This window comes from Bombina bombina, chromosome 4, assembly GCF_027579735.1.
Source record: "Bombina bombina isolate aBomBom1 chromosome 4, aBomBom1.pri, whole genome shotgun sequence".
Taxonomy (NCBI): domain Eukaryota; kingdom Metazoa; phylum Chordata; class Amphibia; order Anura; family Bombinatoridae; genus Bombina; species Bombina bombina.
In genome coordinates, this window is record NC_069502.1 from 992,465,117 (window position 1) to 992,489,358 (window position 24,242).

The window sequence follows — 24,242 nt, forward strand, 5'->3', positions numbered from 1 at the left end:
GAAATTATTACAGGATCCATCTTAGCAAGCTTGTCAACAACCATTTTGACATGTATGTGTGCCAGGTGCTTCCACTGTAATCTCTCCTGAAATATACAGAATAGGCAACAATCTGAAGATAACCATATATTAGTGCATCTGATAAATGAGTGGCTCAGTCACTTTTATTAACAAACCCAGATTAGGGAGAGATGTTGACAAATCCTGGTTTCTTATTATGTTCTGAAGAACAGGGTTAGAAAATACTGCATTAGGGTGTTAAAAATGTTGAGAAACTTCTTAAAAAAATAAATACATAAATACAGTTCTCTCATAGAGCCATGTAAGGTTTTGGCAACATTGACAACTTTAAACCACTCTGTTCAACATTCCTCATAGGAATGTCTCCTTAAAATATTTTATTTTCAGTTTGGATCATGGTATTAACAGTGGTGAGTTTGATCATCTTCTCTATCATTTTACACTTTCTGCAACACTTATAAACAAGATGTAGTATAAAACAATATACCTTAACCTTTATTTTGCTGTAATCACAACTTAACATTTGAAACATAAAATGGATTCTTCCCTAAATTTGTCAGCCCCTATTGCCAAAATAAAAAAAAAAATAAAAAAAATCTTTATTGGAGCTAATTGAACAAGGCCATTAAAAGGTGCCCATAACTGGACCAATGAACAGAAAAAATGGAAACATTTTTTTTAACGGGCAAACGTGAACTAAATTTTAAAAGGAAGGTAATATACACAGCAATAAAAAGTCATCACAATTAATTTAATGAAGTGCACAGAATAGCGATCAATCATGTCAATAAAATAAAACAATTATTTTTGTGGTTTTATCTTTTTTACATCAAGTGTGCTTTATTTCCTCCACAGGTATTCTGTTAAATAAAGCACCATATATACTGCCAGGCCACAGCTAGAGAGGATTCTTTACAGAATCAAATTTCTTGTGGTTTAGTACAAGTAAACTTAATTTTGATAATAAGAACCACAGCGATTTGAGGCAATCTGCCTCTTTTATAAAGTACAAAACTGGCACAGAGGACACTATATTATACACGGTAAAAATGACTTTTAAATTACATCCTATTGGGCAAGAAAACCCCCATATTCCAGGCGGTCATATTAAATGAAAGCCACTATAGTGAACCTGAATTACATAAAACATACTCATTATGATTGCCCTTTACAAAGTGTACTGGAGATGCAAGTTTTTCTGGAGTTCTGCCTCACCATGGATGAAGCATATAAATCTATTTTGCCATTCAAGCAGAAAGCACTTGACAAACTTAAGCACAAAACAGAAAAAAATGCAAAACTTGTATACAAAGCTTAAAAAAATAAAGAATTAAAAGCAGACATGCTACAACTAATGTCAAGAAGCAGCTTTGTTTTCTTTTCCTGATATCCTGGAGACCACATTAATTGTGGACTCAATGGTCCTGCACAGGGTATCTAAAATGTCATTTTGTTGAATGTGACTAAAAAGTCCCCTGGAATGGTCACAATTTAAAGACAAGCTTAACTCTGAATTTTGAGAGGATAATGTTTGCCCATCACAACCCCTTAGATCTGCCAAGTCAGCCAGCACTGCTGAAATAGAGGTGGAAGGTAGTTCATTGTCTTCATCAGTCACATTAGTGTCCTTAGGGCTCTCAAGGTCTTTCATTTCTTTGACATCTTCAAATTTGCTGGCGTTACTTGGATGGTCTTCAGTTTGTTGTGGCCTTGTAGGCAGCATTACATCTTCTGAGAAGGAGGAAGAAACTTCTAGTCTGTATTCTTTAGCAGAACTATTTTCAGGAGAAGGAGGATCTTGTTCAGTTCCTGGGTCAATTATTGAGGAGTCCCTAGTTTCATTGTCTGATGTGCTTGTAGGAGTAGATGCTTCTCTCTCATTTTTCATATCACTAATGCAGGAATCAACCATGTGATCCTCATCGCTGCTAACTCTCCTCCTTTTTACAGGGGTAGCACCTTCGTCATCTGAAAACAAAAGTAATGCTATAGTTAGCAAATCTCAATGTAACATACAAATGCCAAATGTTGGGAACATTATACTGCCATCGATCATATAATAACACATACACCGAGATTACGAGTTTTGCGGTAACAGGGGTGCGTTGCCAACGAGCCTTTTTTTTACGCGCCCTTAAGACAACGCTGGTATTACGGGCTTTTTAAATCCCGGCGTTAGCTGCAAAAAGGTGAGCGTAGAGCAAAATTTAGCTCCACATCTCACCTCAATACCAGCGTTGCTTACGGTAGCGGTAAGCTGGCTAAACGTGCTCGTGCACGATTTTCCCATAGGAATCAATGGGGCTGAGCCGGCTGAAAAAAAACCTAACACCTGCAAAAAAGCAGCGTTCAGTTCCTAAAGCAGCCCCATTGATTCCTAAGGGGAAAGGAATTTTATGTCTACACCTAACACCCTAACATGAACCCCGAGTCTAAACACCCCCAATCTTAAATTTATTAACCCCTAATCTGCCGTTCCCGACATCGTCGCCACCTACATTATAATTATTAAACCCTACTCTGCCGCTCCGGACACCGCCACCTACATTATACTTATAAACCCCTAATCTGCTGCCCCCAACATCGCCAAACCCTACATTTTATTAACCCCTAATCTGCCCCCCCAACGTTGCCGCAACCTACCTACAATTATTAACCCCTAGTCTGCCGCCGCCGTCGCCGCCACTATAATAAAGTTATTAACCCCTAAACCTAAGTCTAACTCTAACCCTAAAACCCCCTAATTTAAATATAATTTAAATAAATCTAAATAAAATAACTACAATTAAAGGGACAGTCAACCCAAATTTTCAAATATGTTATTTCTATAACATTGCTAACGATATTTAGTTTGCACTGTAGCCTAATTCATTACCCTAAATCGTTTCTGAGCATTACTACTTACTTGTTTGATCTTTGCAGTTTAAAATGCCCGCCTGCCCCCTCCCCTATATCGTCATCAAGATCCTAAGTTTGTTCAGTCCCCAGCTCTATGTCGGCTACTTCTCGAGAATCCACGCTCCTGGTACTTTAGCGCATGTGCATTGCGCTGCTAACGCTAGGGGGAAGGAACTAAAAATACTTTCTCAAGTTCCGACACGTCTGATATTTCAGACGTAACAGTGTGCTGCCTGTCATCGTAGTCTTTGAACAGTCTCCGGCAGTGTGCAGTCATTGCGTGAGAACTCATTTATAGAGGTAGCTTACAGATAGGCTGCGTGTACTGTTTATACTGTATACGTATACTAGTAAAGGACATTTGCTTACAATACATAAGTGCTAAAAGGCCGGCCACTAACTTCATTATTGTGCAGGTGCACATACATATTGCTGATTTATGTCCCTCAGTAATACCTGTGCCAAAATAAAAAAACGCTGGTTACAGATGTCAACGGATTTTGAAATAGAATGCATATGCATGAAAAATTTGTAAATCAAATAGTGAAATTACCCCCTTCTCCTGTAAACCTGACTTATTACTATTATATGTCTAGAATTGTTGTGTCATCTTTGCATACAAATACTAGACTTATGCATTGTGCATACCTTAGAGAGAGCTGCTATCACACAAATACACTGTGCTTTGTAACATTATCATACATACATCCTTTACTAAACAAGCAGTTTTGGGAGCATGTGATAATGTTACAAAGCACAGTGTATTTGTGTGATAGCAGCTCTCTCTAAGGTATGCACAATGCATAAGTCTAGTATTTGTATGCAAAGATGACACAACAATTCTAGACATATAATAATTATGCAATTGATTAAATGGAAGTAATAATGTATCATTACCAAGTCTCTTGAAGAAAAACTGTGATGAGGGCATGACCATTAAACCTCAATATATTTCTCCCCAATTCTACTCAAAGGATAAAGGCATTGCAATGGCATCCTCAGTAACGTATTTACTTTTACTTTGGATGCTTTTGAGAGTTTTGCATCACTGTGTGAAATTTTTTGGATTCTATTTGCTTTTATTTGGGTCTAGGAGAGACTCACTTTACTGCTGCATATGTGCTAGTCTCCATTGAGCCGTTAGTTTCCTACACACTGGCCGGCTATAGGTGAGACGTTTAATTGGGAAGTTAGTGCGCTCCTACTAAAAGTTTGTGTTTGGTTAAATGTTCTGTTCAGTTGTGTGGAGCTGCCTTTGATACCTGGACATCACTCTGATACGATATCTGCTATCACACAAATACACTGTGCTTTTTAACATTATCATACAAACATCCTTTACTAAACAAGCAGTTATGGGAGCATGTTTTTATAGCTATGGAATGTTTCTTCAACTTGCAGAACATTAAAAAAGCTGAATTTTGGGACAGGCTTTTTTAAAACAGTATTTTCAAACTGTGTTACTTCAATACTGTACCAAACACAATGTCCTCTGGAATTATTTTCTTTGACATGGCGATAATCATTTTTTCAAAAACTTGATAACTATGCAGCTAACACTTGCCACAAAACAGTTTGTGTTAAACGAACAGGACAAATGCATTTGTAGCCATCATATACTCAAAATGAAATTTCACTTTTTAAAGACTCTACCTTTTAAACTTGAGATCTAGAAACAGATTAAACAAAATCTCTAATTAAGTCAATTTTGTCTAAAAAGCTTTTCTTTATTCTACACATATACCTACCATGACTGTCCCTTTAATGTAGATATTTAGAGGAGAAGTTTCTTTATCGTGTATGGAAAACTGTGTTACTTCAATACTTATGTAATAACTATGATTTTGATTGTATGTTTATATGAGTTTCAGGAGCAAGTTAAAAATGCCGGTTTATCACAGTTATTTGTATGCTGTTATACTGTACAAAAAGCCAATTATTGCCTTTTTTTCTTTCTTTGTAAATTTAAATATTTTTTGCTGAAATTTTCTGGGTGGGAATTTTATATGTCCTAAAATTTTATTTAATATTTTCTTTATAAAAGGCATTTTTTGAAGGGGAGAAACGATTTTAGTGACTTTAAAATATTTAAACAATGTCTTTTCATTTTGGACATTCTCAGAATGATTGTATGTAATGTAACCATTTTATGTAAATACATACGGTATTAGAACATTTTTTAAGATATTAATCTACAATTTGCTGTTTATCTTTACAAATCCAGTGTGGTTTTTTTTCTCTGAGCCGGCTAAGTCAGGTTTACAGGAGAAGGGGGTAATTTCACTATTTGATTTACAAATTTTTCATGCATATGCATTCTATTTCAAAATCCGTTGACATCTGTAACCAGCGTTTTTTTATTTTGGCACAGGTATTACTGAGGGACATAAATCAGCAATATGTATGTGCACCTGCACAATAATGAAGTTAGTGGCCGGCCTTTTAGCACTTATGTATTGTAAGCAAATGTCCTTTACTAGTATACGTATACAGTATAAACAGTACACGCAGCCTATCTGTAAGCTACCTCTATAAATGAGTTCTCACACAATGACTGCACACTGCCGGAGACTGTTCAAAGACTACGATGACAGGCAGCACACTGGTACGTCTGAAATATCAGACGTGTCGGAACTTGAGAAAGTATTTTTAGTTCCTTCCCCTTAGCGTTAGCAGCGCAATGCGCATGCGCTAAAGTACCAGGAGCGTGGATTCTCGAGAAGTAGCCGACATAGAGCTGGGGACTGAACAAACTTAGGATCTTGATGACGATATAGGGGAGGGGGCAGGCGGGCATTTTAAACTGCAAAGATCAAACAAGTAGTAATGCTCAGAAACGATTTAGGGTAATGAATTAGGCTACAGTGCAAACTAAATATCGTTAGCAACGTTATAGAAATAACATATTTGAAAATTTGGGTTGACTGTCCCTTTAAATAAATTATTCCTATTTAAAACAAAATACTTACCTATAAAATAAACCCTAAGCTTGCTACAAAATAACTAATAGTTACATTGTAGCTAGTTTAGGGTTTATTTTATAGGTATTTAGTTTTAAATAGGATTCATTTATTTAATTGTAGTAATTTTATTTAGTTTTAATTAAATTATATTTAAGTTAGGGGGGGTTAGACTTAGGTTTAGGGGTTAATAAATTTAATACAGTAGCGGCGATGTTGGGGGCGGCATATTAGGGGTTAATAAATGTAGATAGGTGTTAGGGATGGCAGATTGGGGTTAATAAAATGTAAATAGTGTTTGCGAGGTGGGAGTGTGGCGGTTTAGGGGTTAATATATTTATTTAAGTGGCGGCGATGTCCGGTCGGAAGATTAGGGGTTAATAATTTTATTTTAGTGTTTCCGATGTGGGGGGGGGGGGGGCCTCGGTTTAGGGGTTAATAGGTAGTTTATGGGTGTTAGTGTACTTTTTAGCACTTTAGTTTAGAGTTTTATGTTACGGCGTTAGCCCATAAAACTCTTAACTACTGACTTTAAAATGCGGTAGGAGTCTTGACAGGAGAGGGTCTACCGCTCACTTCTTCCAAGACTCGTAATACCGGCGTTAGGCAAGTCCCATTAAAAAGATATGATACCTAATTTATGTAACGGGATTTGCGGTAAGCTCGAATCGCGGAAGAAAACAGAATTTATGTTTACCTGATAAATTACTTTCTCCAACGGTGTGTCCGGTCCACGGCGTCATCCTTACTTGTGGGATATTCTCTTCCCCAACAGGAAATGGCAAAGAGCCCAGCAAAGCTGGTCACATGATCCCTCCTAGGCTCCGCCTACCCCAGTCATTCGACCGACGTTAAGGAGGAATATTTGCATAGGAGAAACCATATGTTACCGTGGTGACTGTAGTTAAAGAAAATAAATTATCAGACCTGATTAAAAAAAAACCAGGGCGGGCCGTGGACCGGACACACCGTTGGAGAAAGTAATTTATCAGGTAAACATAAATTCTGTTTTCTCCAACATAGGTGTGTCCGGTCCACGGCGTCATCCTTACTTGTGGGAACCAATACCAAAGCTTTAGGACACGGATGAAGGGAGGGAGCAAATCAGGTCACCTAAATGGAAGGCACCACGGCTTGTAAAACCTTTCTCCCAAAAATAGCCTCAGAAGAAGCAAAAGTATCAAATTTGTAAAATTTAGAAAAAGTGTGCAGTGAAGACCAAGTCGCTGCCTTACATATCTGATCAACAGAAGCCTCGTTCTTGAAGGCCCATGTGGAAGCCACAGCCCTAGTGGAGTGAGCTGTGATTCTTTCAGGAGGCTGCCGTCCGGCAGTCTCATAAACCAATCGGATAATGCTTTTAATCCAGAAGGAGAGAGAGGTAGAAGTTGCTTTTTGACCTCTCCGTTTACCAGAATAAACAACAAACAAAGACAAAGTTTGTCTGAAATTCTTAGTAGCTGCTAAGTAAAATTTGAGAGCACGAACTACATCCAAGTTGTGCAACAAACGTTCCTTCTTTGAAACTGGATTAGGACACAAAGAAGGCACAACTATCTCCTGGTTAATGTTTTTGTTAGAAACAACTTTTGGAAGAAAACCAGGTTTAGTACGCAAAACCACCTTATCTGCATGGAACACCAGATAAGGAGAAGAACACTGCAGAGCAGATAATTCTGAAACTCTTCTAGCAGAAGAAATTGCAACCAAAAACAAAACTTTCCAAGATAATAACTTAATATCAACAGAATGTAAGGGTTCAAACGGAACCCCCTGAAGAACTGAAAGAACTAGGTTGAGACTCCAAGGAGGAGTCAAAATTTTGTAAACAGGCTTGATTCTAAACAGAGCCTGAACAAAAGCTAGAACATCTGGCACAGCTGCCAGCTTTTTGTGAAGTAACACAGACAAGGCAGAAATCTGTCCCATCAAGGAACTTGCAGATAATCCTTTTTCCAATCCTTCTCGAAGGAAGGATAGACTCTTAGGAATCTTAACCTTGTCCCAAGGGAATCCTGCAGATTCACACCAACAGATATACCAAATTATGTGGTAATTTTTCTGGTTACAGGCTTTCAGGCCTGAACAAGAGTATTAATAACAGAATCTGAGAACCCTCGCTTTGATAAGATCAAGCGTTCAATCTCCAAGCAGTCAGCTGGAGTGGGTCGAACGGACCTAGAACAAGAAGGTCTCGTCTCAAAGGTAGCTTCCATGGTGGAGCCGATGACATATTCACCAGATCTGCATACCAAGTCCTGCGTGGCCACGCAGGAGCTATCAAAATCACCGATGCCCTCTCCTGATTGATCCTGGCTACCAGCCTGGGGATGAGAGGAAACGGCGGAAACACATAAGCTAGTTTGAAGGTCCAAGGTGCTACTAGTGCATCCACTAGAGCCGCCTTGGGATCCCTGGATCTGTACCCGTAGTAAGGAACTCTGAAGTTCTGACGAGAGGTCATCAGATCCATGTCTGGAATGCCCCACGGTTGAGTGACTTGGGCAAAGATTTCCGGATGGAGTTCCCACTCCCCCGGATGCAATGTCTGACGACTCAGAAAATCCGCTTCCCAATTTTCCACTCCTGGGATGTGGATAGCAGACAGGTGGCAGGAGTGAGACTCCGCCCATAGAATGATTTTGGTCACTTCTTCCATCGCTAGGGAACTCCTTGTTCCCCCCTGATGGTTGATGTATGAACTTGGCCCTCGCTAGCTGAGGCCAAGCTTTGAGAGCATTGAATATCGCTCTCAGTTCCAGAATATTTATCGGTAGAAGAGATTCTACCCGAGACCAAAGACCCTGAGCTTTCAGGGATCCCCAGACCGCGCCCCAGCCCATCAGACTGGCGTCGGTCGTGACAATGACCCACTCTGGTCTGCGGAAGGTCATCCCTTGTGACAGGTTGTCCAGGGACAGCCACCAACGGAATGAGTCTCTGGTCCTCTGATTTACTTGTATCTTCGGAGACAAGTCTGAATAGTCCCCATTCCACTGACTGAGCATGAACAGTTGTAATGGTCTTAGATGAATGCGCACAAAAGGAACTATGTCCATTGCCGCTACCATCAAACCTATCACTTCCATGCACTGCGCTATGGAAGGAAGAGGAACGGAATGAAGTATCCGACAAGAGTCTAGAAGTTTTGTTTTTCTGGCTTCTGTCAGAAAAATCCTCATTTCTAAGGAGTCTATTATAGTTCCCAAGAAGGGAACCCTCGTTGACGGAGATAGAGAACTCTTTTCCACGTTCACTTTCCATCCGTGAGATCTGAGAAAGGCCAGGACAATGTCCGTGTGAGCCTTTACTTGAGGAAGGGACGACGCTCGAATCAGAATGTCGTCCAAGTAAGGTACTACAGCAATGCCCCTTGGTCTTAGCACCGCCAGAAGGGACCCTAGTACCTATGAGAAAATCCTAGGAGCAGTGGCTAATCCGAAAGAAAAACGCCACGAACTGGAAATGCTTGTCCAGGAATGCAAACCTTAGGAACCGATGATGTTCCTTGTGGATAGGAATATGTAGATACGCATCCTTGAAATCCACCTTGGTCATGAATTGACCTTCCTGGATGGAAGGAAGAAGTGTTCGAATGGTTTCCATCTTGAACGATGGAACCTTGAGAAACTTGTTCAAGATCTTGAGATCTAAGATTGGTCTGAACGTTCCCTCTTTTTTGGGAACTATGAACAGATTGGAGTAGAACCCCATCCCTTGTTCTCCTAATGGAACAGGATGAATCACTCCCATTTTTAGCAGGTCTTCTACCCAATGTAAGAATGCCTGTCTTCTTATGTGGTCTGAAGACAACTGAGACCTGTGGAACCTCCCCCTTGGAGGAAGCCCCTTGAACTCCAGAGAATAACCTTGGGAGACTATTTCTAGCGCCCAAGGATCCAGAACATCTCTTGCCCAAGCCTGAGCGAAGAGAGAGAGTCTGCCCCCCACCAGATCCGGTCCCGGATCGGGGGCCCGCATTTCATGCTGTCTTGGTAGCAGTGGCAGGTTTCCTGGCCTGCTTTCCTTTGTTCCAGCCTTGCATAGGTCTCCAGGCTGGATTGGCTTGAGAAGTATTACCTTCCTACTTAGAGGACGTAGCCCTTGGGGCTGATCCGTTTCTGCGAAAGGGACGAAACTTAGGTTTATTTTTGGTCTTGAAAAGACCTATCCTGAGGAAGGGCGTGGCCCTTGCCCCCAGTGATATCAGAGATAATCTCTTTCAAGTCAGGGCCAAAGAGTGTTTTCCCCTTGAAAGGAATGTCAAGCAATTTGTTCTTGGAAGACGCATCCGCTGCCCAAGATTTTAACCAAAGCGCTCTGCGCCACAATAGCAAACCCAGAATTTTTTCGCCGCTAACCTAGCCAATTGCAAGGTGGCGTCTAGGGTGAAAGAATTAGCCAATTTAAGAGCACGAATTCTGTCCATAATCTCCTCATAAGAAGAAGAATTACTAATAATCGCCTTTCCTAGCTCATCAAACTAGAAACACGCGGCTGCAGTGACAGGGACAATGCATGCAATTGGTTGTAGAAGGGAACCTTGCTGAACAAACATCTTTTTTAGCAGACCTTCTAATTTTTTATCCATAGGATCTTGGAAAGCACAACTATCTTCTATGGGTATAGTGGCGCGCTTGTGTAGAGTAGAAACCGCCCCCTCGACCTTGGGGACTGTCTGCCATCAGTCCTTTCTGGGGTCGACTATAGGAAAACAATTTTATAAATATGGGGGGAGGTACTAAAGGTATACCGGGCCTGTCCCATTCTTTACTAACAATGTACGCCACCCGCTTGGATATAGGAAAAGCTTCGGGGGGCCCCGGGGCCTCTAAGAACTTTTCCATTTTACATAGTGGTTCTGGAATGACCAGATAATCACAATCATCCAAATTGGATAACACCTCCTTAAGCAGAGCGCGGAGATGTTCCAACTTAAATTTAAAAGTAATCACATCAGGTTCAGCTTGTTGAGAAATGTTTCCAGAATCTGAAATTTCTCCCTCAGACAAAACCTCCCTGGCCCCCTCAGACTGGTGTAGGGGCCCTTCAGAAACCATATCATCAGCGTTCTCATGCTCTACAGAATTTTCTAAAACAGAGCAGTCGCGCTTTCGCTGATAAGTGGGCATATTGGCTAAAATGTTTTTGATAGAATTATCCATTACAGCCGTTAAATGTTGCATAGTAAGGAGTATTGGCGCACTAGATGTACTAGGGGCCTCCTGTATGGGCAAGACTGGTGTAGACGAAGGAGGGGATGATGCAGTACCATGCTTACTCCCCTCACTTGAGGAATCATCTTGGGCATCATTTTTACTACATTTTTTTATGACATAAAATACATATAGTTAAATGAGAAGGAACCTTGGTTTCCCCACAGTCAGAACACAATCTATCTGGTAGTTCAGACATGATAAACAGGCATAAACTTGATAACAAAGCACAAAAAACGTTTTAAAATAAAACCGTTACTGTCACTTTAAATTTTAAACTAAACACACTTTATTACTGCAATTGCGAAAAAGTATGAAGGAATTGTTCAAAATTCACCAAAATTTCACCACAGTGTCTTAAAGCCTTAAAAGTATTGCACACCAAATTTGGAAGCTTTAACCCTTAAAATAACGGAACCGGAGCCGTTTTTATATTTAACCCCTTTACAGTCCCTGGAATCTGCTTTGCTGAGACCCAACCAAGCCCAAAGGGGAATACGATACCAAATGATGCCTTCAGAAAGACTTTTCTATGTATCAGAGCTCCACACACATGCAGCTGCATGCCATGCTGTCCTCAAAAACAAGTGCGCCATACCGGCGCGAAAATGAGGCTCTGACTATGATTAGGGAAAGCCCCTAAAGAATAAGGTGTCTAAAACAGTGCCTGCCGATATAATCATATCAAAATACCCAGAATAAATGATTCCTCAAGGCTAAATATGTGTTAATAATGAATCGATTTAGCCCAGAAAAAGTCTACAGTCTTAATAAGCCCTTGTGAAGCCCTTATTTACTATCTTAATAAACATGGCTTACCGGATCCCATAGGGAAAATGACAGCTTCCAGCATTACATCGTCTTGTTAGAATGTGTCATACCTCAAGCAGTAAGAGACTGCACACTGTTCCCCCAACTGAAGTTAATTGCTCTCAACAGTCCTGTGTGGAACAGCCATGGATTTTAGTTACGGTGCTAAAATCATTTTCCTCATACAAACAGAAATCTTCATCTCTTTTCTGTTTCTGAGTAAATAGTACATACCAGCACTATTTTAAAATAACAAACTCTTGATTGAATAATAAAAACTACAGTTAAACACTAAAAAACTCTAAGCCATCTCCGTGGAGATGTTGCCTGTACAACGGCAAAGAGAATGACTGGGGTAGGCGGAGCCTAGGAGGGATCATGTGACCAGCTTTGCTGGGCTCTTTGCCATTTCCTGTTGGGGAAGAGAATATCCCACAAGTAAGGATGACGCCGTGGACCGGACACACCTATGTTGGAGAAAAGTGAGCGGTAGACCCTCTCCTGCCAGACTCGTAATACCAGCGGGCGTTAAAAAGAAGTGTTGGGACCTCTCAACGCTGCTTTTTAAGGCTAACGCAAGACTCGTAATCTAGCCGATAGTTTTTACATTATATAATCATACACTTTAGGATTATTCACTGATATTGATAAAGGCATGTGTTGTGACAAATGTGGTTTTGTTGCATTTAATCCAAATGAAACCTATTTATACACATACAGTATTTTCAAACAGATTAAAATGTAGACTTGGTTAAATAGTATTGAATGCAGATGTTAAAGTGAAGGTAAACTTTGGTGAATGAAAGTCCGTTTTTTAAAAATACTATTAAAAAAAGGGGCACTTTCATTCATCAAAGTTTACAAAGCAGCCGTTTTGTTAAAAAAATTACCTTTTTTTCTTTTCACTGCTACAGCAGCTTCCCCCACCTAGAGATCGTCTATTCACATGTCAGCAATGACTAATCCGGCTTTCTCCAATCACAGCATGGCCTCAGGCAATGACTACCCTGGGGGGGGGGCAGCTGTGATTGGAGGAAGCAGGATTAGTCATTGCTGACGTGTGAATAGAGGATCTCTATGTGAGGGCCACAAAGTCAAATCTATAAAAAAAAAACTTAGTAAGTAATGAATACCTATTTTTCATTATCTTATCATTTCCCCCGAGTAGCATAGACCACGATTACAGAGAAGCTGGAAAAGCTAAGCTATTTATAATAAACAACTATACCTCAAGTGCATTATATTTGTGTTAAGCAATGTATCTCATGCTGCTATTATTTTCTATAACTTATGTTGTGACAGCTGGGGGCCCTCTGGGCAACCTTCGGTATTGATCTACCTGCAGCATAAATGGCTAATTCATTATGAAGGCTAGGCATCTCTTCATTATTTTAATAAAATCATAATAATATATCTAAGTTTTATATCATTGTTTTATTTAAATGAATTGTACCCATGGACAGCGCTGCAGAATATGTAGGCGCTTCATAAATAAAGTATAATAATAAATAACATAAATTATGCCTACCTGATAATTTCTTTTTCTCCCGTGGGAAAGAGTCCACAGCCGCATTCATTACTTACGGGAAATAAGAACCTGGCCACCAGGAGGAGGCAAAGACCCACCAGCCAAAGGAACAAATACTCCTCCCACTTCCCCTATCCCCCAGTAATTCAGCCGAGGAACAAGGAACAGTGGAAAAAGCATCAAAGTGAAAGGGTGCCAGAAGATAAAAAAACATCAACGCCTTGAAAAAAAATAAAAAATATGGACTCTTTCCCACGGAAGAAAAGGAAATTATCAGGTAAGCATAATTTATGTTTTTCTTCCTAATGGGAAAGAGTCCACAGCCACATTCATTACTTATGGGAAATTTATATCCAAGCCAAAGAGGACACAGAACGCCAAACGGTAGGGTAAGAGGTGGACCAATAAAGGCACCGACCTAAAAACAGATTCCCAAGAAAAAAAAGTCCCAGTTCGCGGTCCCAGAAACAAAAATCTACCAATAGGCCAAAGTACCCAGATAGAACCACCTGAAGGACAGCATATGTCAGGGGCAACAACCCCGGCACAGCCCCTCAAACAAGCGAGGGACCCCGACTAAAAATTCTCAGAGGGAAGAGACAAGACAGAAGAAAAGGAACACCGTCCAAGGTGACAAAGAGACAACCCGGAGCCACTCAGTAGGCTACACCTGAACAGACTATATGAAAAGTCAAGAAAGGACCAGAGAGAAACAAACAAATCTCAAGGACCAACAAACACAAAAACAGCAAGACAGCGCGGACACGCGTCACCATATAAATGAGGACGTGAAGGAAAAACCCCCACCCCAGTAAGCAGGGGAAAAAAGACCAAGTCCCAGACAACAAGAGACTGAGGACGCCTCACAAGCAAGGAAAAATTTCCGTAGTCGGAGAAAAGCTCAGGAGAGAGACAGGAAAAGGATGACAAAAACTAGTGGCGCAAAAATAAGCAGAGTCCCCATCCGAAAACGGATACGAAACATCCCGCTCCTGTACAACTGAAACTGCGCAGAACACTACACCACTATATGCCGCAGAGCAGCGGAACACCCTTCCTGAATTAACCCTTCTGAACAAAGTGATCCCAAGGATCCAACTCCCCCAGACGGTTCAGAAAAACACCTCACATGGGACCCTAAAGTGCATGCTAGAGTTCAATGAGCAACATTTGCCCTGGAGACAACAGCAACCTTCTGCAAGCTAGGTAGCAAAGCTAACCGTAGGCCAAAATAGCTGACCAACTGAACCCCACCCCTACACAAAAGGAAGGGAAGGACCACCAGGCATGCTTGAGCAAGGCGACCAGACCCCGGGAAAAACCCCAGAGACCCGAGGACACAATCCCTAAGGGCAAGCCCACAGGCATCAGATATAAATTAGCAAGTAATCGCAGCTGAGTACAAACTTAAGAACTGCAGCTTGCTAGACAGACAAGCTAACCACTAGGCCACCTAGGCTCAATAGCTTGCCAGAAGACAAGGTAAAATAACTGCAGCTGTTTCACAACAGCAAACCTTCCGCTTACTAGGCAGCAAAGCTAATCCAAAAGAGACCAGAGTCCCTCAGAAAAACGCGAGACAGGGAGTATGTGTCCCCAAGGTACACAACCAATTTACAAATAATTGTACAGGCACCGAGCGCCCAAAGTGTTGAGTGACCAGCGCAAATCCTAGGACAGAAAGGCATACAGACCTCCCAGAACCCAACAAAGGGGCCAAGACTGAGAGCAACTGCTCGAGCCCCCTTAACACAAGCCCAACCCATGCGCCGTGACAAAGTCTGCAGAAGGCAGAGACAAAGAGGAAAAATAGGTCAAACCGAGCTAGAGCTAGTCCTAGACACGAAAGAGGAATAAGATAAGGGAACTCCTTAACAAAATGGCTCAGAGCCCATCCTCCACAAAGGTATCAAACCAAAAATACCCCAGACTCCCTAAAAGGGAGACAATAGGACCCATCCTTACCCAATCCCAAATCCAGGGGGCATAACAGGGGGATAAAGAGCTAGACTGCCAGAACCGTAGACTCTCCCCCGAGATCCACGCCGGAATCATAAAGGAGGAAACCAGACTTCCATAAGTCACTGCCCAAGGCGACACGCCCAATGCTGGTCCAGCTGGCAGGCTATCTCAACGAGGAAAAAGAACCTCAAATCAAAATCGAAGGACACAAATATACTGTGAAAAACACCCACAGCACGAGTCCATTAGGGTAAAAAACCCTAATCTGTAGCCCCAAGGCACAGAACTCCAAGAACAGAGCCCACCACGGGCCCAACACCACAAGGGGTGATAAAGACGACCAGGGCACCAGTGACAACACTGGAGAAGTCAATCCAAAATCCCATCAAAACCTAAAAAGCTCCTAGGGGTGGAGGAAGAGGACATTGGCCACCTCCGCATGACAGCCTAAACTACACGATGGCAAAGACTCCACATGGTAAGGACCACACCCCTCGGATCAGGGAATGCGAAAGGACGCGGTGAGATACCACCGGTCCCGACGTCGGTTGCAGACTGACACTGTGTATAAAAACAAATAACTGAACAAGAGAATCAGTAGGTCCTGCCGGACCAGCCAGACGCAACATGCGTCACTAACAAGTAACAGGTCACACACAAAGACTCCGGAATAAATCCGGGAACAACTTCCATAGAAGAACTTAAATCAAGCCATCCCAGAATTCCCATAGGGAAAACAGAAAGAAAAATAATCTAGACCGGATAAAAGAAAAACAAGGGCACCCACAGGCATCCACCCAGAAGGAACTATGTCTCTGCAGGACATGCAAAACGAAAACCGTAACCTGCAGAAAAAGACTGGGAAAACTCACAGTAGACCGACCGGGGAGAGACACATCCCCACTAGCCTATCTCGAAGAACTTTGCGAGAACTGAAAAGTCCTCAAACCATAAAGGAAAGGATCCCCCAATAAGTCAAAAAGTCGTCGTAATTGGACACGCAGCCGCACAATCCTATAACGAAAAGAACAAGGGTGAACAAACACCTCGGGGGGAATATTATAGTGCCGTTCATGGTCTGAACACCCAGAATAGGCAGGCACACAACTGCAAGGAAACTTCAGGGTCCTGCAAGCGAATCAGCGCCATTAAAATATTACATCGAAAATGTCCCGCCATCTCCGGGGGAAAAAAACATAATTTATGCTTACCTGATAAATTCCTTTCTTCTGTAGTGTGATCAGTCCACGGGTCATCATTACTTCTGGGATATTACTCCTCCCCAACAGGAAGTGCAAGAGGATTCACCCAGCAGAGCTGCATATAGCTCCTCCCCTCTACGTCACTCCCAGTCATTCGACCAAGGACCAACGAGAAAGGAAAAGCCAAGGGTGAAGTGGTGACTGGAGTATAAATTAAAAAATATTTACCTGCCTTAAAAACAGGGCGGGCCGTGGACTGATCACACTACAGAAGAAAGGAATTTATCAGGTAAGCATAAATTATGTTTTCTTCTGTTAAGTGTGATCAGTCCACGGGTCATCATTACTTCTGGGATACCAATACCAAAGCAAAAGTACACGGATGACGGGAGGGATAGGCAGGCTCTTTATACAGAAGGAACCACTGCCTGAAGAACCTTTCTCCCAAAAATAGCCTCCGATGAAGCAAAAGTGTCAAATTTGTAAAATTTGGAAAAAGTATGAAGCGAAGACCAAGTTGCAGCCTTGCAAATCTGTTCAACAGAGGCCTCATTCTTGAAGGCCCAAGTGGAAGCCACAGCTCTAGTAGAATGAGCTGTAATTCTTTCAGGAGGCTGCTGTCCAGCAGTCTCATAAGCTAAACGAATTATGCTACGAAGCCAAAAAGAAAGAGAGGTAGCGGAAGCTTTTTGACCTCTCCTCTGCCCAGAGTAAATGACAAACAGAGAAGATGTTTGTCGAAATTCCTTAGTTGCCTGTAAGTAAAATTTTAGAGCACGGACTACATCCAGGTTGTGCAGTAGACGTTCCTTCTTTGAAGAAGGATTTGGGCATAAAGAAGAACAACAATCTCTTGATTGATATTCCTGTTAGTAACTACCTTAGGTAAGAACCCAGGTTTAGTACGCAGGACTACCTTATCCGAATGAAAAATCAAATAAGGAGAATCACAATGTAAGGCTGATAATTCAGAGACTCTTCGAGCCGAGGAAATATCCATTAAAAATAGAACTTTCCAAGATAACAACTTTATATCAATGGAATGAAGGGGTTCAAACGGAACGCCCTGTAAAACATTAAGAACAAGGTTTAAACTCCATGGTGGAGCAACAGTTTTAAACACAGGCTTAATCCTGGCCAAAGCCTGACAAAAAGCCTGGACGTCAGGAACTTCTGACAGACGTTTGTGTAACAGAATGGACAGAGCTGAGATCTGTCCCTTTAATGAACTAGCAGATAAACCCTTTTCTAAACCTTCTTGTAGAAAAGACAATATCCTAGGAATCCTAACCTTACTCCAAGAGTAACCTTTGGATTCACACCAATATAGGTATTTACGCCATATCTTATGGTAAATCTTTCTGGTAACAGGTTTCCTAGCCTGTATAAAGGTATCAATAACTGACTCAGAAAACCCACGTCTTGATAAAATCAAGCGTTCAATTTCCAAGCAGTCAGCTTCAGAGAAGTTAGATTTTGATGTTTGAAGGGACCCTGTATCAGAAGATCCTGTTTCAGAGGTAGAGACCAAGGTGGACAGGATGACAAGTCCACCAGGTCTGCATACCAAGTCCTGCGTGGCCACGCAGGTGCTATTAGAATCACTGATGCTCTCTCTTGTTTGATTCTGGCAATCAATCGAGGGAGTAACGGGAAGGGTGGAAACACGTAAGCCATCCTGAAGTCCCAAGGTGCTGTCAGAGCATCTATCAGGACTGCTCCTGGATCCCTGGATCTGGACCCGTAACGAGGAAGCTTGGCGTTCTGTTGAGACGCCATGAGATCTATCTCTGGTTTGCCCCAACGTCGAAGTATTTGGGCAAAGACCTCCGGATGAAGTTCCCACTCCCCCGGATGAAAAGTCTGACGACTTAAGAAATCCGCCTCCCAGTTCTCCACTCCCGGGATGTGGATTGCTGACAGGTGGCAAGAGTGAGACTCTGCCCAGCGAATTATCTTTGATACTTCCATCATAGCTAGGGAGCTTCTTGTCCCTCCCTGATGGTTGATGTAAGCTACAGTCGTGATGTTGTCCGACTGAAACCTGATGAACCCCCGAGTTGTCAACTGGGGCCAAGCCAGGAGGGCATTGAGAACTGCTCTCAATTCCAGAATGTTTATTGGCAGGAGACTCTCCTCCTGACTCCATTGTCCCTGAGCCTTCAGAGAATTCCAGACGGCACCCCAACCTAGAAGGCTGGCGTCTGTTGTTACAATTGTCCAGTCTGGTCTGCTGAATGGCATCCCCCTGGACAGATGTGGCCGAGAAAGCCACCATAGAAGAGAATTTCTGGTCTCTTGATCCAGATTCAGAGAAGGGGATAAGTCTGAGTAATCCCCATTCCACTGACTTAGCATGCACAGTTGCAGTGGTCTGAGGTGTAAGCGTGCAAAGGGTACTATGTCCATTGCCGCTACCATTAAGCCGATTACCTCCATGCATTGAGCCACTGACGGGTGTTGAATGGAATGAAGGGTGCGGCAAGCACTTTGAAGTCTTGTTAGCCTGTCCTCTGTCAGGTAAATCTTCATTTCTACAGAATCTATAAGAGTCCCCAGGAAGGGAACTCTTGTGAGTGGAACGAGTGAACTTTTCTTTTCGTTCACCTTCCATCCATGTGACCTTAGAAATGCCAGCACTAACTCTGTATGAGACTTGGCAGTTTGAAAGCTTGAAGCTTGTATCAGAATGTCGTCTAGGTATGGAGCTACCGAGATTCCCCGCGGTCTTAGTACCGCCAGAAGAGCACCCAGAACCTTTGTGAAGATTCTTGGAGCTGTAGCCAATCCGAATGGAAGAGCCACAAACTGGTAATGCCTGTCTAGGAAGGCAAACCTTAGGTACCGATAATGATCTTTGTGAATCGGTATGTGAAGGTAAGCATCTTTTAAATCTACAGTGGTCATGTACTGACCCTCTTGGATCATAGGTAAAATTGTCCGAATAGTCTCCATCTTGAACGATGGAACTCTTAGGAATTTGTTTAGGATCTTTAAGTCCAGGATTGGTCTGAAAGTTCCCTCTTTTTTGGGAACCACAAACAGATTTGAGTAAAACCCCTGTCCCTGTTCCGATCGTGGAACTGGATGGATTACTCCCATTAACAAGAGCTCTTGTACGCAGCGTAGAAACGCCTCTTTCTTTGTCTGGATTGTTGACAATCTTGACAGATGAAATCTCTCTCTTGGAGGAGAGTATTTGAAGTCCAGAAGGTATCCCTGAGATATTATCTCTAGCGCCCAGGGATCCTGAACATCTCTTGCCCAAGCCTGGGCGAAGAGAGAAAGTCTGCCCCCCACTAGATCCGATCCCGGATCGGGGGCCCTCAATTCATGCTGTTTTAGGGGCAGCAGCAGGTTTCCTAGTCTGCTTGCCCTTGTTCCAGGACTGGTTAGGTTTCCAGCCTTGTCTGTAGCGAGCAACAGCTCCTTCCTGTTTTGGAAGTTGATGATGCTCCTGCTTTGAAATTACGAAAGGAACGAAAATTAGACTGTCTAGTCTTGGCTTTGTCCTGAGGCAGGGCATGGCCTTTACCTCCTGTAATGTCAGCGATAATCTCTTTCAACCCGGGCCCGAATAAGGTCTGCCCTTTGAAAGGTATATTAAGCAATTTAGACTTAGAAGTACCATCAGCTGACCAGGATTTTAGCCACAGCGCCCTGCGTGCCTGAATGGCGAATCCTGAATTCTTCGCCGTAAGTTTAGTAAGATGTACTACGGCCTCCGAAATGAATGAATTAGCTAGTTTAAGGACTCCAAACCTGTCCGTAATGTCGTCCAGAGTAGCTGAACCAATGTTCTCTTCCAGAGACTCAATCCAGAATGCCGCTGCAGCCGTGATCGGCGCAATGCATGCAAGGGGTTGCAATATAAAACCTTGTTGAACAAACATTTTCTTAAGGTAACCCTCTAATTTTTTATCCATTGGATCTGAAAAAGCACAGCTATCCTCCACCGGGATAGTGGTACGCTTAGCTAAGGTAGAAACTGCTCCCTCCACCTTAGGGACCGTTTGCCATAAGTCCCTTGTGGTGGCGTCTATTGGAAACATTTTTCTAAATATCGGAGGGGGTGAGAACGGCACACCGGGTCTATCCCACTCCTTAGTAACAATTTCAGTAAGTCTCTTAGGTATAGGAAAAACCTCAGTACTCGTCGGTACCGCAAAATATTTATCCAACCTACACATTTTCTCTGGTATTGCAACTGTGTTACAATCATTCAGAGCCGCTAACACCTCCCCTAGTAATACACGGAGGTTTTCCAGTTTAAATTTAAAATTTGAAATATCTGAATCCAGTCTGTTTGGATCAGAACCGTCACCCACAGAATGAAGCTCTCCGTCCTCATGTTCTGCCACCTGTGACGCAGTGTCTGACATGGCCCTAATATTATCAGCGCACTCTGTTCTCACCCCAGAGTGATCACGCTTACCTCTTAGCTCTGGTAATTTAGCCAAAACCTCAGTCATAACAGTAGCCATATCCTGTAATGTGATTTGTAATGGCCGCCCAGATGTACTCGGCGCTACAATATCACGCACCTCCCTCTGAGCGGGAGATGTAGGTACTGACACGTGAGGCGAGTTAGTCGGCATAACTCTCCCCTCGTTGTTTGGTGAAATTTGTTCAATTTGTACAGATTGACTTTTATTTAAAGTAGCATCAATACAGTTAGTACATAAATTTCTATTGGGCTCCACTTTGGCATTGCAACAAATGACACAGGTATCATCCTCTGAATCAGACATGTTTAACACACTAGCAAATAAACTTGTAACTTGGAAATACAATTCAATTAGAATAATATTAAAACGTACTGTGCCTTTAAGAAGCACAGAAGATCTATGACAGTTGAAAATTAATAAATTGAAACAGTTATAGCCTCAATCCTTGTAAATAACACAACTTTAGCAAAGGTTTAATCCCATTAGCAAAGATAACAAATTCTGAAAGCAGGAAACAAATTACAGAATAAACGTTTTTTATCTCAGTCAAACTATAATTCTCACAGCTCTGCTGAGAGAAATTACCTCCCTCAAAATAAGTTTTGAAGACCCCTGAGCTCTGTAGAGATGAACCGGATCATGCAGGGAATACAATGAGTTGCTGACTGAAATATTTGATGTGTAGTAAAAGCGCCAAAAAACGGCCCCTCCCCCTCACACACAGCAGTGAGGGAGAACAGAAACTGTCAGAAAACAGATTAAGCAACTGCCAAGTGGAAAAATAGTGCCCAAACATTTATTCACTCAGTACCTCAGTAAATGAAAACGATTTTACATTCCAGCAAAAACGTTAAACATAATCTCTAGTTATTAAACAGCTTTATGTATTTCTTACAGTGTAATTCTAGTGAAGTACCATTCCCCAGAATACTGAAGTGTAAAGTATACATACATGACATTATATCGGTATGGCAGGATTTTCTCATCAATTCCATTGTCAGAAAATAAAAACTGCTACATACCTCTATGCAGATTCATCTGCCCGCTGTCCCCTGATCTGAAGTTTACCTCTCCTCAGATGGCCGAGAAACAGCAATATGATCTTAACTACTCCGGCTAAAATCATAACAAAAACTCTGGTAGATTCTTCTTCAAACTCTGCCAGAGAGATAATAACACACTCCGGTGCTATTTTAAAATAACAAACTTTTGATTGAAGATATAAAACTAAGTATAATCACCATAGTCCTCTCACACATCCTATCTAGTCGTTGGGTGCAAGAGAATGACTGGGAGTGACGTAGAGGGGAGGAGCTATATGCAGCTCTGCTGGGTGAATCCTCTTGCACTTCCTGTTGGGGAGGAGTAATATCCCAGAAGTAATGATGACCCGTGGACTGATCACACTTAACAGAAGAAATCCACCCTGCACGGAGGGGACATTAACATCGGGGCCTACCTCAAAAGTAAAACGAGTATGCGATTGGGAAGGCGCGTCCTGAGGAGCAAAGCCCCCAGAGGCCGATAGCTCGGAAGGCCCAGGGTCCCCTGAGCCCAAGGGACCCGGCAAACTATCCAGGCACGAGAGACAAGATTGGCAGACTTGCGATAACAGGGCCAAATTACGGTTCTCATCTGAGGACGACACAGAATTACAATCCTCATCCGAGGACGACTCAGAATCGGATATAAAACTAGTCCCGGCACTGGAATACTCCATGGCTTAAGATAAACAGAGATTGGGGGAAAAAAAAGCAACTGGCACCTGACACCCACCTGACACCCACCATGGCTGGGGGCACTCACCACCTCCTATGACCAGACCTCAGCGGAGCAGACTCTTTCCTCCGTCGCCACTCAGTTAGGAATGCGGAAGAAGACACACCCAAGCTTAAAAACGTGCCCGATCACCAGATGACGCGCAAAATCCCAAAAAGCGCACCACTAAAGGGCGACAAAACTAGCCTCACAGAAAAAGTTAAGCAAGTCTGAATAAAATAGGCATAACCTGAAGGTATATTTCTAGGCCGTGTAAACAACAACCGAAAGAACAAGCCAATATGTGCCACATAGGCACATGTCTCGGCCGTAGAGCTGCTATGCACATACACAAACAGGTTGAATCACATAAGAAACGTGATAAACGTAATCCTTCCCCGTTCAGTCATCCACCCTAAGGAGGAATTATCCCATGAATCCCAGATCGGAGCAGAAGGTGCCTCAGCGAGGCCCATACTTAACTGCCATAATAATCATATTACAGATAACGGAATAAAATGAAATGATCTTACCGGAATCTACGGCATGGAACAGGAACACGGCCCTTCAAGTGTGATGAATAGTGTGATGAATAGTAGCATAGCCTCCGTCATGGACTTGAGAGAAGACAGCATGTAGCAAAACGAAGTTTGGCAACGCTAAGTGCTGAAAACGGAGCTGTGAATATGAGTCGAGATGGTGTCGCAGGGGAAGCTCCCACTGCATCTCCGGACTCTTACTTTCGCCCAAGCCCTCCACGAGAGACTGACAGGATTCCTTAAAACTCCCGTCCCATGTCGAAGGGTAGTACCCTCCATAAGAGGCATATAAAAAGAAATAAAAGTAAAATAATTAAAAAAAACAAAAAAAAAACTTTTGACACATCTCTGCCAACCTCCTGGGACGAAAGGCAAAGAATGACTGGGGGATAGGGGAAGTGGGAGGAGTATTTAGGCCTTTGGCTGGTGGGTCTTTGCCTCCTCCTGGTGGCCAGGTTCTTATTTCCCATAAGTAATGAATGCGGCTAAGGAAGAAAAATAATCTATAATAGTATGAGTATATTCATCTGTCTTAAGCTTGTTGCAATCAGGTTACATGCTGGTACATTCTGCAAATCTATTCAATTTACCTGTATTCATTTTCTTTTCCATTAAACTGCAGATGTGATTTAAAATAAACTTCTGAGTTATTTGTCTTGTTGTCACCGGGTCAAACCCATCAAAATTAATCACTCAAAAAGAAATGCAACTAATATGAAAGTTTTTAATTTGTCATACATTCAGATTATTTTAGGGAAAACAATATTTATGTATGTAACACCAACTATAGCTTAAAAGGGAGCAGTTGTATTATTCATTGAGATACTTTTATAGCTTCAAAATGTATTTCTCCCCTCATTTCTTTAATTTAAATATCCATTTCATGATATACAACAATAT

General features: G+C 42.2%; 1 protein-coding gene across 3 annotated transcripts in view; it reads right to left on the reverse strand.

The window, feature by feature from the left end:
• Positions 1–357: 357 nt before the first annotated feature.
• USP34 (ubiquitin specific peptidase 34) overlaps positions 358–24,242 on the reverse strand; it is a 1,226,195-nt gene continuing 1,202,310 nt past the window's right edge. For all 3 annotated transcript variants that reach the window (XM_053712051.1, XM_053712050.1, XM_053712048.1), the window contains one exon: positions 358–1,989. In XM_053712051.1, coding sequence (XP_053568026.1) covers positions 1,379–1,989 — 611 coding nt within the window. In that variant the 3' untranslated portion in view covers positions 358–1,378. The remainder of the gene's footprint in view (positions 1,990–24,242) is intronic.